The sequence below is a fragment of the Microtus pennsylvanicus genome, chromosome 3 (assembly GCF_037038515.1).
Source record: "Microtus pennsylvanicus isolate mMicPen1 chromosome 3, mMicPen1.hap1, whole genome shotgun sequence".
In the NCBI taxonomy this organism is placed as follows: Eukaryota; Metazoa; Chordata; class Mammalia; order Rodentia; family Cricetidae; genus Microtus; species Microtus pennsylvanicus.
Window position 1 is genome coordinate 63,561,157 of NC_134581.1, and position 13,806 is coordinate 63,574,962.

General features: G+C 54.7%; 1 protein-coding gene across 2 annotated transcripts; it reads left to right on the forward strand.

Moving 5' to 3' along the window:
• The first annotated feature begins 1,972 nt into the window (after positions 1–1,972).
• C3H15orf39 (chromosome 3 C15orf39 homolog) lies at positions 1,973–11,270 on the forward strand. Of its 2 annotated transcripts, none has more exons than XM_075965783.1 (3): positions 1,973–2,145; positions 5,325–8,070; positions 10,095–11,270. In XM_075965783.1, exons 2-3 carry the CDS (start codon positions 5,376–5,378, stop codon positions 10,454–10,456), a joined length of 3,057 nt encoding a protein of 1,018 aa, XP_075821898.1. In that variant the 5' UTR covers positions 1,973–2,145; positions 5,325–5,375; the 3' UTR covers positions 10,457–11,270. The 2 variants fall into 2 exon arrangements, with proteins under 2 accessions (XP_075821898.1, XP_075821899.1); XM_075965784.1 differs by having other exon boundaries at positions 1,975–2,145; positions 5,325–8,121.
• Positions 11,271–13,806: the final 2,536 nt, after the last annotated feature.

Sequence of the window (13,806 nt, forward strand, 5' to 3'; positions counted from 1 at the left end):
ATCCAGAGTTTTTAAGTGATGTCAACAAGGAACAGACAAGCTGATTAGTGTGACAACTGTCTTTGAGATGATTTTGAATTGAGACAAAATGAGGGGAGGGCTGAAGTCTTAGCTGGGCCCTAGGGTCTTGCAGGATCATCCTGGTCTGATGGGCGTCCTACTAGGGCCCACAACCTGAGAGTTCTAGACCACAGAGCCAAGGACGCTGTCTTCCTTCCTCCCAGCTAACAGCAGGTAGGAGTGGGAGTAGGTGCTATGCAGTAGGGTGGGAAGGGCAGAGTTAGTGAGGTGTGAGAGCAGGAAACAATAACCGCTTGAGAGAGGGCTCTCAGATCTGGCATGACCCAGAGCTGGCAGGGCACAGACACACAGACTGGTGTTAAAGTACCTGAAAATACAAACCCCAGGCAATCTGGGTTGTTGTTCCAGCCTGCACTGTGGCTGGGAAACCCCCAACTCCCTCAAGAGTCTCCCCTTCCCAACCTCTATTTGTAAAAATATCTTCCAACTCCAATCCAAGAGATACCCCCCTTGGATGATCTCACTTCCTCTTTCTAGACCTACCTGAAGCCCGGCCCCGCCTCCTCAGCTCCAGCTGCTCCCACACCTGTGCGCTCAGCCCTGTTTTGCTTTGACTCAGGCAGCCCTGACCTGTGTGGTTCAGGGTGGTGTCCTGAGTGGTTTTGCCCTGCACTCATTTTGATCTGTATGTATGCCGTTCACCCATTCTCCTCCCTCTCTGGCTGCCCCTGCCTTGGCCTTTGGGCAGTCTTATAACTACAGGTATCAGATTTCTTTAAAATTGGAGTACTGGCCAACAGTGCAAGGTTCCACAACCTGGTGGCTATCATCCGGGCTAACAGACACAGTTGGTCTCCCGTCCCCTTTCCGCAGCAAATCTTTTCTGGCGAGGGCTGCTTCATCCCATCCACCTTCCAGGTTGTTCATGCTCTGGCTGGTTCTGGAGTCATCTGCAAAAAGGGTCAGATACCCATCAAGGTCACTTGGCAACACCCCCAGAGCCTCATTCCTGGTCCACTCCGGGTAAGGAAATTGCTAACAGGAGATGAGATGCATTTGTAGGTAGTTTGTCCTGTTCCTGATGAGGCCTTCCTTCCAACTTCCTAACGAAGTAGCATCGTTTTAACTAATTAACTAACTAACTAATTGTTTATTTATCTATTGATTTATTTTTTAAAAGACAGGGTTTCTTTGTGCAACAGCCCTAACTCACAGAGATCTGCCTGTTTCTGCCTCCCGAGTGCTGGGATTAAAGGCATGCTCCACCACCACCTGGCTCGTTTTGATTTTTTATTGTTAAGAGTTTTGTTAATCTCAGCACTGGGGAGGCAGAGAAGGCGGATTTCTGTGAGCCTGGTCTATAGAGTGCAGTTCCCAGACCACAGCTACATAGTGAAACCTTGTCTCAAACAAAGCAAAACAAAGCAAAGCAAAACAAAACAAAGCAAAACAAAACAAAGCAAAACAAAACAACAAAGAGTATTGCTAGGTATCCCAGGCTCAGCACAAAGTCTGGGCAATTCCCAAATGCTAGGGTTTACAGTTGTAAATCACCATACCCCAGTTTGTGTGCCATGTGTCTTTTCGAAGGCTGCCAGCCCTGCCATTTCTATGAGACAATACCACTTTATCAATGAGGAAACTTGAAGTTCCTGGAGTTTAAGTGGCAGGTCTAAGGTCGCATGGCTAGAAAGTGGCAAGGAATGAATGATCTAACGGAACGACTGAATGAGGGCTTATGACTGCCCTCGGGGCAGACGTTCGAGGAGCTAGGCGAGTGAAGGCAGTGTACAAAGCCAGAGGCCGGGTCGCGGGAAAGTTGGTTCCACGCAGGCCTTCGGCACGGGAGGGCCCAAGGGAGCGCAGGCTCCCAGAGGCACAGCCGGGTTCTGCCCCCACCCAACGGGCCGCCCCGCCCCCGCTCCGCCCCTGGCCCGCCCCGCCCGGGACCACAGACGGCGCCCGGCGGCGGCGCGAACGGCAGCGCGGAGCGTGGCTCTGTGCTAGGTGCCTGCCGTGACTTCCCGCGCAAGGCCGGGCGGACAGGGACCCGCAGCCTAGGTGGCGCTGGAGGATGGGGCCGTGGTCCCGGGTGCCAGCCTCCAGAAGCTTGGTGCTCTGAAGGTAGGAGCTCTCCTGCCCGGCGGGCGCGGAAACTTGGGCCGAGTTTGCGGTCGGCGCGTGGGCGAGGGGCGGGTGGCCCTGCCCCAGGGCGCCCCTACCGGCCGTCCCCGGGACGCAGCGCAGGGGCCCGGGCCCAGGTGCTGAGGCTTCGGGCGGTCAGGCTGCGGGGCCCGGTCGTGCTGCTGCCCAGACTTTGCCAGGACTTGGATGCTCCCAGGGCCTGGTAGAGCCTCGGAGCCCCAGCAGTGCCCGGGCGTAGGGCTGGCGGGGAGTCAGGCGGATCCCTCGGGCCTCTCGCGGGGCCGGGCTCACGCGGATTGCCCGGCGCCGATTCGGTGTGGGGGTGGGGCTGGGGACTGGTGGCTGCGGGCGCAGAGGTGCGGCGGGGCCGTGGACGAGCCCTGTTGGAACAGGACCGCCTGCGGTTTTCTCGCCACCGCTTGACTCACTCTCTGGCTGCAGCCCAGGTTGGCGGGATCTCCCCGAAGGAGGTGGCTGCCCGGACTCTGTGGGTAGACGGGCCCCCCACCCTCTTGGTCTCATCGGGCGTCGATCCGTTGGGGGCTCCGAGGGCGAACCTCCAGGCTTGCAAACGTGTGCCCTAGCTATGGACGAGCTTAGTTGCGCGGTGGGGGGCATGTGTGCAGATTCGGGCCATGCACGTACGTGCACGAACGGCTTTGCGTGCGTGGTGGCAGGCTGTGTGTTAGCCTGCTGGGGTGCACGTGCGTCGCAGAGCCGCGGAGAGAGAGAGATTCGGGGACACCCGGAAGCTTGGCGTGTCGTGGGGCGCCGGTTCCATAGCAAAGCCGGCTATGGGCCGCAGGCTCGATGGTCATAGGCGAGGCCGGTAGAAGGAAATTCAGTGGTGGCGCGTCTAGAGACCCTTCTTCTTAAACTGGGAACTGTGGGCTGTCTCATGTTCGGTGTCTGGAGAGCTAAGAGCCTCAACTGGCAAAGAGTTTTAGAAGACAGCCGGCGTCCCTTAGAGCTGAGAGAATACGGATGCCGGCCTCAACTCGGCTGGAATCGCGCTCTTCCTGAGGCCCCAAGGATGTGACGTGGAAATAGAAATGGACCCACGGAGTTGTTTGTCCTCCCCCTCCTTCCCCACCCCCGGGGGAAAGAGCAGAGTGTGGCAGGCGCTTGACCCTGCCCTGGGTTCTGGCTGTAGTTAGAACTCATGTAAGAACTAGTAGAACTTGTCATCCCCACTGAAGGATCACCTGTGGCCCTACCTTCTCCGAGCGCCCGAGGCCACCTCAGTGTCCGGAAGGCACCTTCATTTTGGCTGCTGTCTGAGTGGGGTGGGGCCTCTTTTGGGGGAGCTTTTCATCCCACTGGCAGGACATAATGTTACCTCCTCGCCTTTCAGAGCCTGGGGCTAGCTCTTTGGAGCCCTCACTCCTACAAAGACTCTGGAGGGTCCCAGGTGGCTGGTTCTCAGGAAGTCTCTAGGGCAAAGGGCATGCACGGGTTGGGCTGAGCCCGGGAGAGAAGGTCTCCTGGGACTGATGGTTAGAGCAGTTCCCAAGTTGCATTGGTGGAGTTGAGACCAGAGCCAGCCCTTAATTAACCCAGAGCTCCCCAAGGATAGAACGGGCTTGGTACCCTCCAAACCATGCAAGCCTTGCGGTGCACATCTTTAATCAATCTCAGCACCAGGGAAGCGAGGAGGGTGGACCGCTGTTCAAGGCCAATTTGGTCTGCATAGTGAGTTCCAGGACAGCAAGAGAAAAATAATTAGGATTAGTCAGAAAAGAAAAAAACCCAACAAAAACAAAGCAAAACTAACCATAAAACATACAGCAGTCTAGGATGGGGACTTCCCCTTAGGACACAGGTCCTTGTTGTCTAGAGGGCCTCTGTGCTGCCATCTGCTGGGGTGGGAATGGGCCTGCCATACTACCCTTTACTTCTTTAAGAAAAAATGTTGTCCCCTTACTGGCCTAACTCTGAACCCCAATAGCCCGGAAAGGAGAAAGCTGGTCCCTGCAAGCTGGTGACAGAAGCATGTGACATGTAACCTGTGGCCTACTCAGGAATATCGATCCCTTTTATCCTTTTCTAAGCCAGCCACTGGGAGTTTTAGGGGGTGGGAGTGCTCACTCAGGAGGGAGAGGAGATAGCCTCAGCTGGAGCTAGCTGCCCATAAGTCATGGATGCCTGTTGTCGAGAAAGTGCCTGTGACTACTGTGGACACTGATCCTCATCCTTCTTTGGATTTGCCTCTGTGTTGTGTTTGCCTTTTCTTTCAAATAGAAGCCAGGTTTATTAAGGAAAAGTGGGAAAGAGCAGAGTGGGAAAGGCTCCAAGGGAAGAATACCCATGCATTCTTTTTCGCGACTTAGTCAGTCGGTGACTAAGTACAGAGGAAGTAGTTGCCAGCTAGGACTCTGGGCCCTTGGGGCCTCCCGTCACATCTCCCCAGGCATGCACCCCCACTCCCGTGCATCATGTGCACCAGACCTGGAGATGAACACAGACACTCCTCCCCAGCCCAGGACCATCCTGTTGGCACCACAGTGCCATCTGCTGGTCAGCTTTGACCCTCCTGCTGAGGACTGGAGAGGTAGCCTCTTGGAAGGGACTGCTCTATCCATCCAGGACTGGTTGTCAGCATTGGTTCTGGTTCTGGGGACCTGGTTTTGAGGTGTTGGTTTTTTTGTAAGACAAGCGGGTCAATAAAGTGTTAGAAGAAACTAAATTTGTAGGCAGCGCAGAGATTCTATGTCTTGGCTGTAGGAGCGTTATGAGACCGGTGGCATCTTGGAATAGGAACCAGTAGAGAAGGGCAGCCCACTTCCTGTGCCATCCCTTTCATCAGTGACTTTGGGATAGATAGGTCTTACCTGGGAGGCAGAGCAGGGGGCCAAGGCAACTGACCTTCCAGCACTGCCCAGAACCCCAAGGGAGGCTTCCTGGCAGTTAAATGAACAGAAAGTGGCTCCTACAATGGGTGTGTGGACTTGTATATAAACCACAGTCCATGTAATTGTTATACTTTAAAAACGATGACCAGAAACAAAGAGTCAGAAAACTACGTGGCAGCTCCTCCATTCAGTCCGAGCTGAGTATTGCTAAGGGCCAGAGTCCTGGGAGGCAACGAGTCAGAGAGGGCCTCTACTTGTTTACGAGTAGCTTGTGCTCTAACTATCTTTGTCTCTCCTCTCTCCCAGGTCAACAAGTCCAGTCGCAGGGGTTCAGGAGGGCTTGACACCTTCACAGTAATGGCAGAGAAGCGGCCCCTGGGGCCTCTGGGGCCTGTGATATATGGCAAGCTGCCCCGCCTGGAGCCAGACCCAGGGCCTGGACATGGCCTGCCCCTTCCTGCTGGCAACCAGGACTCCTGCAATTATAAGGGTGCATACTTCTCCTGCCCTATAGGGGGTACTTCCAAGGCAGGATCTGAGCGGTTGGCATCCTGGACCCCATATCCACCCTTGTACCCCACTGGTGTGGCAGGATCCCCACTCCGGACTGACAACCTGTTGACAAACTGCCTGCTCTACCGCCCTCCGCCAGAAGGCTCTGAAAAGATACAAGAGACCAGTGAGCTTCTGCCCTTTGGTGCCCAAGCTCATGCATACCCAGGCCCTCCACTGGCAGCTCCCAAGCCTGTCTACCGCAGCCCTTTGTGTTACGGACTGTCCACTTGTCTAGGGGATGGGGGAGCAAAGAGATCATTGGATGTTGACTGGACCCTGGTGGCTGGGCCCCTCTTGCCCTCTGCTGACCCACCCTGTTCACTAGCCCCAGCTCCTGGCAAGGGCCAGCCCCTGGATGGGTCGTTCTTGCATGGACTGCCAACTGGGGCACCTGGCAAAGACTCCTCTCTGACTTTTTCTCCATGCCAGACAATCCTGGAGAAGTATCGAACCATCCACGGCCCAGGTTTCCTGGCTTCGAAGTACACGGCTCCCTATTCTGGGGATTCCAAGCAATCAATATCTGAGGGACCCTCCAGTCCTTGGACCCAGCTTGCCCAGCCTCTGGGACCCCCTTGCCAGGATACAGTGCCACCCCACTATCCACTGCCCCCACCGCCACAGGCCTTGCCCTGCCCTCCTTCTTGTCGTCACCCAGAGAAGCAGGGTAACTACGGCTCTCTGCTCCCACTGCCACCTCTGGGAGCACACAAGGGGGCTGCATACCAAGCTGGTGGACTGGGAAGTCCCTACCTGAGGCAACAGGCATCTCAGGCCCCCTACCTGCCCCCTGTTGGGATAGACACTTATTCCTACTCTTCTGCACCCCTCCCAGCACCCTCACCAGGGCTCAAGCTGGAACCCCCTCTTGCACCAAGGTGTCCACTGGACTTTGTCCCCCAAACTTTGGGTTTCCCTTATGCCAGGGATGACCTCTCTCTCTATGGGGCATCCCCAGGGCTTGGGGGAACACCACCTTCCCATTCCCAGAACAGTGTGCAACCAGTGCCACAGCCCAGTGCCTTCCAGCGAACATGCCAGCCTTTGCCAGCCAGCCAGCCGTGCTCTGAGCCTATGAGAACTGCAGAGAAATCAGCACCGGAAGCGCAAGAGAAGACATGGCTACCCAGCTGCAGGAAAGAGCAACCGCAGCCCAGACCTGATGAGCGTCCTGGGGTACCTATTGTCATCCGAGACAGTCCAGGTCCCCACACATCACCAGCACTGCACCCCTGTGCCAAGGAGCGCCAGTCTCTTCCACAGAAAGGTGCCAGGCCTCCCAGCTCTCCACCAATGCCTGTGATTGACAATGTTTTTAGTCTGGCCCCCTACCGTGACTACCTGGATGTGCAGACCCCAGAGCCCACAGCCGAGCAAGACTCCACTTCAGCCACCAGTAAGAGCCAAGACAAAGATTGCAAGGGGACCCTGCCTGTCCAGGATGAGACCTCTGGGCCTCCCTGCTCTCTTCGTGAGGAGGTGGCTTTGGACTTGAGTGTGAAGAAGTCTGTGGCCGAAGCTGTTCCTGCCAGGGTCATTAGTCCTGAGGCACATAAGTCCCCTGAAGCTGTGGTAGGGCCAGGTACGGAAAACACAGAGTCAGCTCTGCCGGGCCTAAAAAAGATGGTCACAGAAATATCTGAAGTGGCCACAGAAACCACACCAAGGACCAATTTCCACAGCTCTGTGGCCTTCATGTTCCGAAAATTCAAGATACTCCGTCCTGCACCCTTACCTGCAGCTGTTGTCCCATCCCCACCTACCCCAGCTTCTGTCCCTGCCCAGCCTGCACCCAACCCGCCCTCTGTGCCCGTGGGACTCCAGATTCTCACTCAACCTTTGCCAGTGGCGTGCTTCAATCTGGCCCTGCCAAGCCCACCAGCCATAGCCGTGGCCTCCCCGGCTCCAGCTTCTGCTCCTGTTCCATCACCTGCTATGGCCCCTGCCCCAGCCTCGGGACCCGCTCCCGCCACTGCTCAGGTCTCCACTGCAGCCCGAGCAGACTCCCTAGAACAGCACTTTACAGGGCTGCACACGTCCCTCTGTGATGCCATCTCGGGCGCCGTGGCCCACTCTCCACCAGAGAAACTGCGCGAGTGGCTTGAGACAACCGGGCCATGGGGCCAGGCTGCGTGGCAGGACTGCCAGGGTGTGCAGGGGCTACTAGACAAGCTGCTGTCGCAGCTACAGAGGTTTCTGTGTACACAGCAGTGCCCCTTCCCCCATGTGGTACGAGCGGGTGCCATCTTTGTGCCCATCCATCTGGTGAAGGAGCGTCTCTTTCCAAAGTTGCCGCCTGCCTCTGTGGACCACGTGCTTCAGGAGCATCGTGTGGAGCTACGGCCCACTACGCTCTCAGAGGAGCGTGCCTTGCGTGAACGCGCCTTACATGGCTGCACCTCACGCATGCTGAAGCTGCTGGCACTGCGCCAGCTGCCTGATATCTACCCTGACCTGCTGGGCCTGCAGTGGCATGACTGTGTACGCCGCCAGCTGGGTGAGCATGGGGCAGCCCTGTAGCCACTGGAGCTGTGTGAGCGAGTGACAGGTGTGTGTACTGCTCGTGTGGACGGTGGGCAAGGGTCTGAATGATTCCAGAAACTTAGGCTGGAGCAAAGGGTGGGGTTCCAGGGACTTGAGGACTTTCCTTGCCTTCTTGACCATTTAGGCATCAATGAGATCTGTTTACATGGAAATGTTCTTCGCCCCCTTGTGGATGGCCTCCTTCCGGATTTGCAAATTTTTCTTTCTTTTTTTTTTTTAACATTTTTTTAAAAATTTATTTATTTATTAAAGATTTCTGTCTCTTCCCCGCCACCGCCTCCCATTTCCCTCCCCCTCCCCCAATTAAGTCTCCCCCCCACCAGCCCGAAAAGCAATCAGGGTTCCCTGTCCTGTGGGAAGTCCAAGGAACCCCCACCTCCATCTAGATTTTTCTTTTTTCTTTCTTTTTTTTTTTTTAAGATTTATTTATTTATCATGTATACAGTAGTCTTGGTATTCTGTCTGCATGTGTGCCTGCAGGCTGGAAGAGGGTGCCAGATCTCACCACAAATGGTTGTGAGCCACCACGTGGTTTCTGGGAACCGAACTTGGGACCTTTGGAAGGGCAGGCAGTGCTCTTAACCACTAAGCCATCTCTCCAGCCCGGGACTTGCAATTTCTATGTCTTGTGTAGGCAGCTGGCACTTCGGCCAGGCCATGTTTTCCACCCCAAGTTTTCCCCTTACAGGGTCTTCCGTCTGAGCACTAGTTCTAAATAACCTGCTGAGTTCTGTCCCTTGGCACCTGGGCCTGCTTTATACTCATCCCAATCCACAGGCCTCAGCTTTGCTCTGAGCTTACTTCCCGCCTGCAGTCTTTTCAGTCCTGGTAAAGCATCCTCGTTCACCTTCCATGCCCAGGATCTGGCAGGGCTCCATGTTCCACATAAGCACATGCCTTTGAATGTGTGTTTTCTCTTGTCTCCTGGCACTTACATTCACCCCTGTTGCCCTGGATCGGAGAATTGTTGGTGGCTCCCCTTTCCTCTACAATGATGCATCGTCCTGCTTCAGTAGCACTCTGGTTTTGAAAGCATCCCACCATATAACCCAGAGTATCCTCAAACTTATGACGCTCCTTTCTCAGTAGTGCCAGATTACAGGCATATGCCACCATTGCTCAGCTGTGGAACGTGCTTTTATTTTCATTTTTAACTTTTCATGTCCTAGAGGACACGTGCTGCACTGTTGTGTGTTAGGGACACTCCGGTTTCCTAGGCCATGACAAGGTGAAGGTGACCAGGCTTTCTCTGTGTCAGTAAACTGATTTCTAGATTCCAGAGTCTTTACTGCCTGCTGTCGCACACTCCTGCCACCCAGCCCCTTACCCAGCCGTGTTCCCGAGCAATATATTTTACTTCCCTAAGTAGCTAGGCACTGTGCCATGGGCCTCTCTGAGGCAGAGTACTGCCATGGAACGGGGTCCTAGCTGGCCCACACTCCCTCCCTGAGCTGTGGGTTCTCATGACCCCTGGGGGCGGGTGTTGTGTAATGACCTTTTCTTAGAGGTGCGGATCAGGTTTGCTTCTGTTGGGTTCCTGTGCTCTCCTGGCAGCCTAAGGAGTCTTTCTCCATCTGAACTGTTTTCCTGGCAGCCTGGTCTTTGGCTGCTGTCCTGAGTTTTTTTTTTTTTTGGCAAAAAGGTGATGGCTCTCGTGTGGCGTAGCCTCCTCTTTGGTGAGATGCCCAGCCAGTGTTTCCTAACTTGCAAGCATCCTTTTATCTCAGTTTGGCTCCCAAGCAGCATCCTCATCAGGTGGAGCTCTGGTGTCTGTGGGAAGGAGCGTGACTTTTCAGCAAGCTCCCACTGGTCTGTCAATGGCCACATACGAAGACTGGCTGCCTGTGACGGTTGTGACACGAGGGGTTCCATCTGCTGTTCTGGGGCAAGCGAAACCTTGTTTTAGGTCATTTTGAGGCTAGGAAGTGAGACCTTGAAGTTTGGATTTTACAGTCTGACTGTGTTTCTCTTTTGTAGGTGGCTCTGAAACTGAGGCCAGAATTTTATCCCCATCAGAACCCACAGTGACCAGAGATGAGCCAGAAAGCCAAGCCCTGGCTCATAAGTCACCAGCCCCCAAGGTCAAGAAGCCAGGGAAGAAGCCACCAACGCCTGGCCCTGAGAAATCCGAGGTGACCAGTGGGGAAGGATCACGCGATCCCTCACCTAGCTCTGGCACCAGCCCACCAGGCCCCACTTTGAGGGCACGCTTCCGCAGCCTGTTGGAAAATGCCTGGCTCAATGGTGTGGCACTGCCTACTTGGGGCCACAAGGCCTCAGGACCAGACCGGCCTTCACCTCACCCCCAGCTCCTGGGCAGCCAGAGCCATCATCTGTAGCATTGGTAGCTAGTGTTGGGACCATCAACCACCTGGGGACCACTGTGTACCTGTCCTAACATCCAACTGCCCAGGGCTAGGAGTGGATAATAGGGCTGGGCCCACCTAACTGGGCAGAGACTTTTGAACTTGGATCTTTGGAAAGGATTCCTTCCCTTGAGAAACCTGTGGGCATTGGAGCCAACCTGACCTGGCCTTGAATCTGGCTGCTGTGTTCCTTGTTGCGTGTCTTGGGCAAACATTTCACCTCTCCTGAGCCCTTGCTCCCCATTTGTAGAATAAGACAACACAGCCTACCTCACAAGGGTTGTTGTGGGATGATGTCTGACATAAACCTGTTACGATTTGGTCTGCTGCTTGCCCAGGACAGGCCTTTGACCTCACTCAGGCTGTGGGATATTGAGACTGAGGCCGGCAGAACCTTGTCAAGTCTTCATGTGTTTTGGGACCTGGTTACCTTAGAGTGGTACATATAGCTTGTACACACTTCCCCATATCCACCGCTGGTGCAGGGACCTAGCCTGAAGACCCCGAGTCTGCTCTGGATTCATATCTGTGACCTATCTGGGCTGCATCTCACACCCCAATAAAGTTGTAACAAGCAGCTGCAGGGACCTGACAGGCTGTGTCAACTCAATGCAACTCAAATGCAAGATAGACTGGGGACTCAAGTATTTCCAAGGCTCTTGGGGCCACCTCCCTACAGTGGGCTGAGCTCAGCTGGTGACTGGCAAGCTGCAGCTCCTGCCTTATTTAAGGGTTTTGATGAGACTGGGCCCTGGGGGCCAGCCATTAAAGCATTTGGGTGGATTTTAGAACCGGGTCCTAGCTTGTATTTGAGGTGTTGAGTTACTGTTGCATATGGTCCTCCACCCGTAGGCTGTCCCCTTTCCTCCTGCCTAGCATGTACGAAAGGCTGGTCCTGCTCTCACCTACTGGCTAGCCACTCCAACCTGGAACAGACTATTGGTCACCACATCCGTGTGCCTGTCTCCTAGGACTGAAGATGTGCCCACTAGAGTCTTGAACTGTCACCCCTCCCTGTCCCATCAACTCCACCCGTGCTGTTTCTAGACTTACCCTCAGTACCCCCACCCTGGCCATTTCCAGGCACAGGGGTTTCCTCTATCTCGCCAGAACCAGTCCACCAGCGCTCACCAGGGCTGTGCAGCTAGCCTGTGCCCAGCTGCACTAGCAGACTGAGTCAGCCTGGCCTGGAACATCTGGGATTTGGAGTGGTAGCTGCCATTTTCCTTGTGCAGGCCCTAGAGAGCCAGCCTGTAGTGTGTGAATGCCTTTGCTCTCCCCAGTACCACCACGGCAGAAGTTCTAATGACCGGGCCTAACAATCTGAGCAATCTTGATGCCCCAGCTGCCTCATTCTGGGCATATATGTGAGTGTGTTACCACACACAGCCTTGGGCAGTGGCTCAGAGGTCCAGGGTTGAGCAGCCACATCTGGTGCTGGCCATCTTGCTGGCAGAATCCTGAGGTGGGTCAGGACACCACATGGCAAGAGCACATACATGTATGTGCGTCTTTGGGGCGGTCTATAGAGCCACCAGTGCTAGATCATGGGGCTCTGTTTGATTTTAATCGCCTCAAACACACCCCCTCTAAACACAATAGCTGGATTGGATTCCCCATCACAATGGGGATTAAATTTCCACATGTGAACCCTGGAGGGGGGGGTTATGGTGAAACTGCATCTAGATCCAGCACCTGGCATTCAAAGTTGGTAGGACTAGGAACCATACTATGACGTATGTCTCGCAGGAACCACCAGGAAAGGGGTGTCAATCACCTATGCCTGTTCCCTTGTTAGATGACTGGCCCTTCCAGATACCATATCTACCCAAGGCTAGAGAGACTTGAGTTCTGTACTTGGCGTCAGCAGCTTTATGGTCCTTCACCAAAACTTTCACAAGCTCCTGATTTTGAGCCCATCACTAATGCTCTTTAAGCCTGTTCACACATCACTAGTTGCTGTCTCTGTATATCTGCAGCCTAGACTGGCCTCAAACTTATAACTATCCCGCCTCAGCCTCCAAGTGCTAGGAAGGTAGGTATGAAGTTTAATAAGATTTCCAAGCTGACTCGGGAAGCAGGGATTCAAGAGTTCCCTCACGTTACAGATGGAGAAACCTAGACAGGATTTGCTGCACGGTCACACAAAGCCATTGGCTGTGTGAAGACTCAAGTCAGCTCTGGACTTGTGTGCTGGTGGGACCCTCTGCCTCCTGCTCAGGTCTCCAGGGCCTATCCCAGGCCTGCCTGAGTAACTCTGCCTCAGGAGATAGGGGCTAAACCCACATGCACATCACCTGACTGGGCTAATGCCAGGGCGACTCTCAGGTCCCTGAGACTCTGGCATGGGGAAACCTGGCATTAAAGCCCAAGACAAGTGGCTGGGGGGTCTCAGCAGCCCGTTCTGCTAACAAACAGGGTCGGCAAGGTGAGCGGAGGAGCAGTTTTCTCCCGAGTTGTGGTTCCAGGGCAAACAAGATGGCAGTGGTGGAGATTGTCTTTGCTAACCTGCTATGCCTTTCCTGGTTTGCTAAGGAGGGTTGGGGTGGATCACAGCCTCTCAAAGCAGCTGGGAGCATGGAGTGTCTCTTGGTTTCCCCCTGCTGGAAATGGAGGAGTGCTTCCAGCCCCACCTGTCAGCCTCCGCTGTGGTGCATACTCCAGGCAGCCAGCCAGCAAGTACTGTGTGTTTTTTTTTTTTCTTTCTTCCCAACTGTTGTCTTGCATGCTTTTTGGGCTTCTTTCCTGGCTGCCACTTCCAAACACTGACAGTGCAGCCTTTTAGGGTCCTTGTTATTCAGCAGATAGGGCGTTAAAGTCTCCTTTCTGACTGGCCAGGGTGTCTGAGCCATGCTGAGGTTGGCAGGCAGGTGGGGCTTCTTGTGTAGCCTGGACACAAAGTTGTGACGACCACCATAGGGGTTCAGTGTCCACGAGCACCATGGACACTCACCCTGGCTTTAGCTCTGCGTGCTCTGTGTATACACCGTGGCTCTTGGTCTCTCATCTTCCTAAGTGTGGTCCCCATTTCATGGGTAGTGTGTGGTGGCAGCAGGCCCTGACAGAACGTCCTATGGAATCTGAGTCCTTTTGTCTTGACTCACCTGTATGCTGCAGGGAACCTGTGGGCTTGGCCTTATGTGAAGGAAACCATTGCTCACCTAGAGAGGTGGGAGCTAAGGGGATGGGAAGCCCCAAACGGACTGGCTTTGCAACAGGAGTGAGTGTTTCCCCCAATTTTATGCAGTGTAGAGGTGGGGTGAGGCAGGAGCTTGAAGACAGTCAGCCCCAAGCTTGCCCTTCCTGCCCTGGCCTCCTGCAGC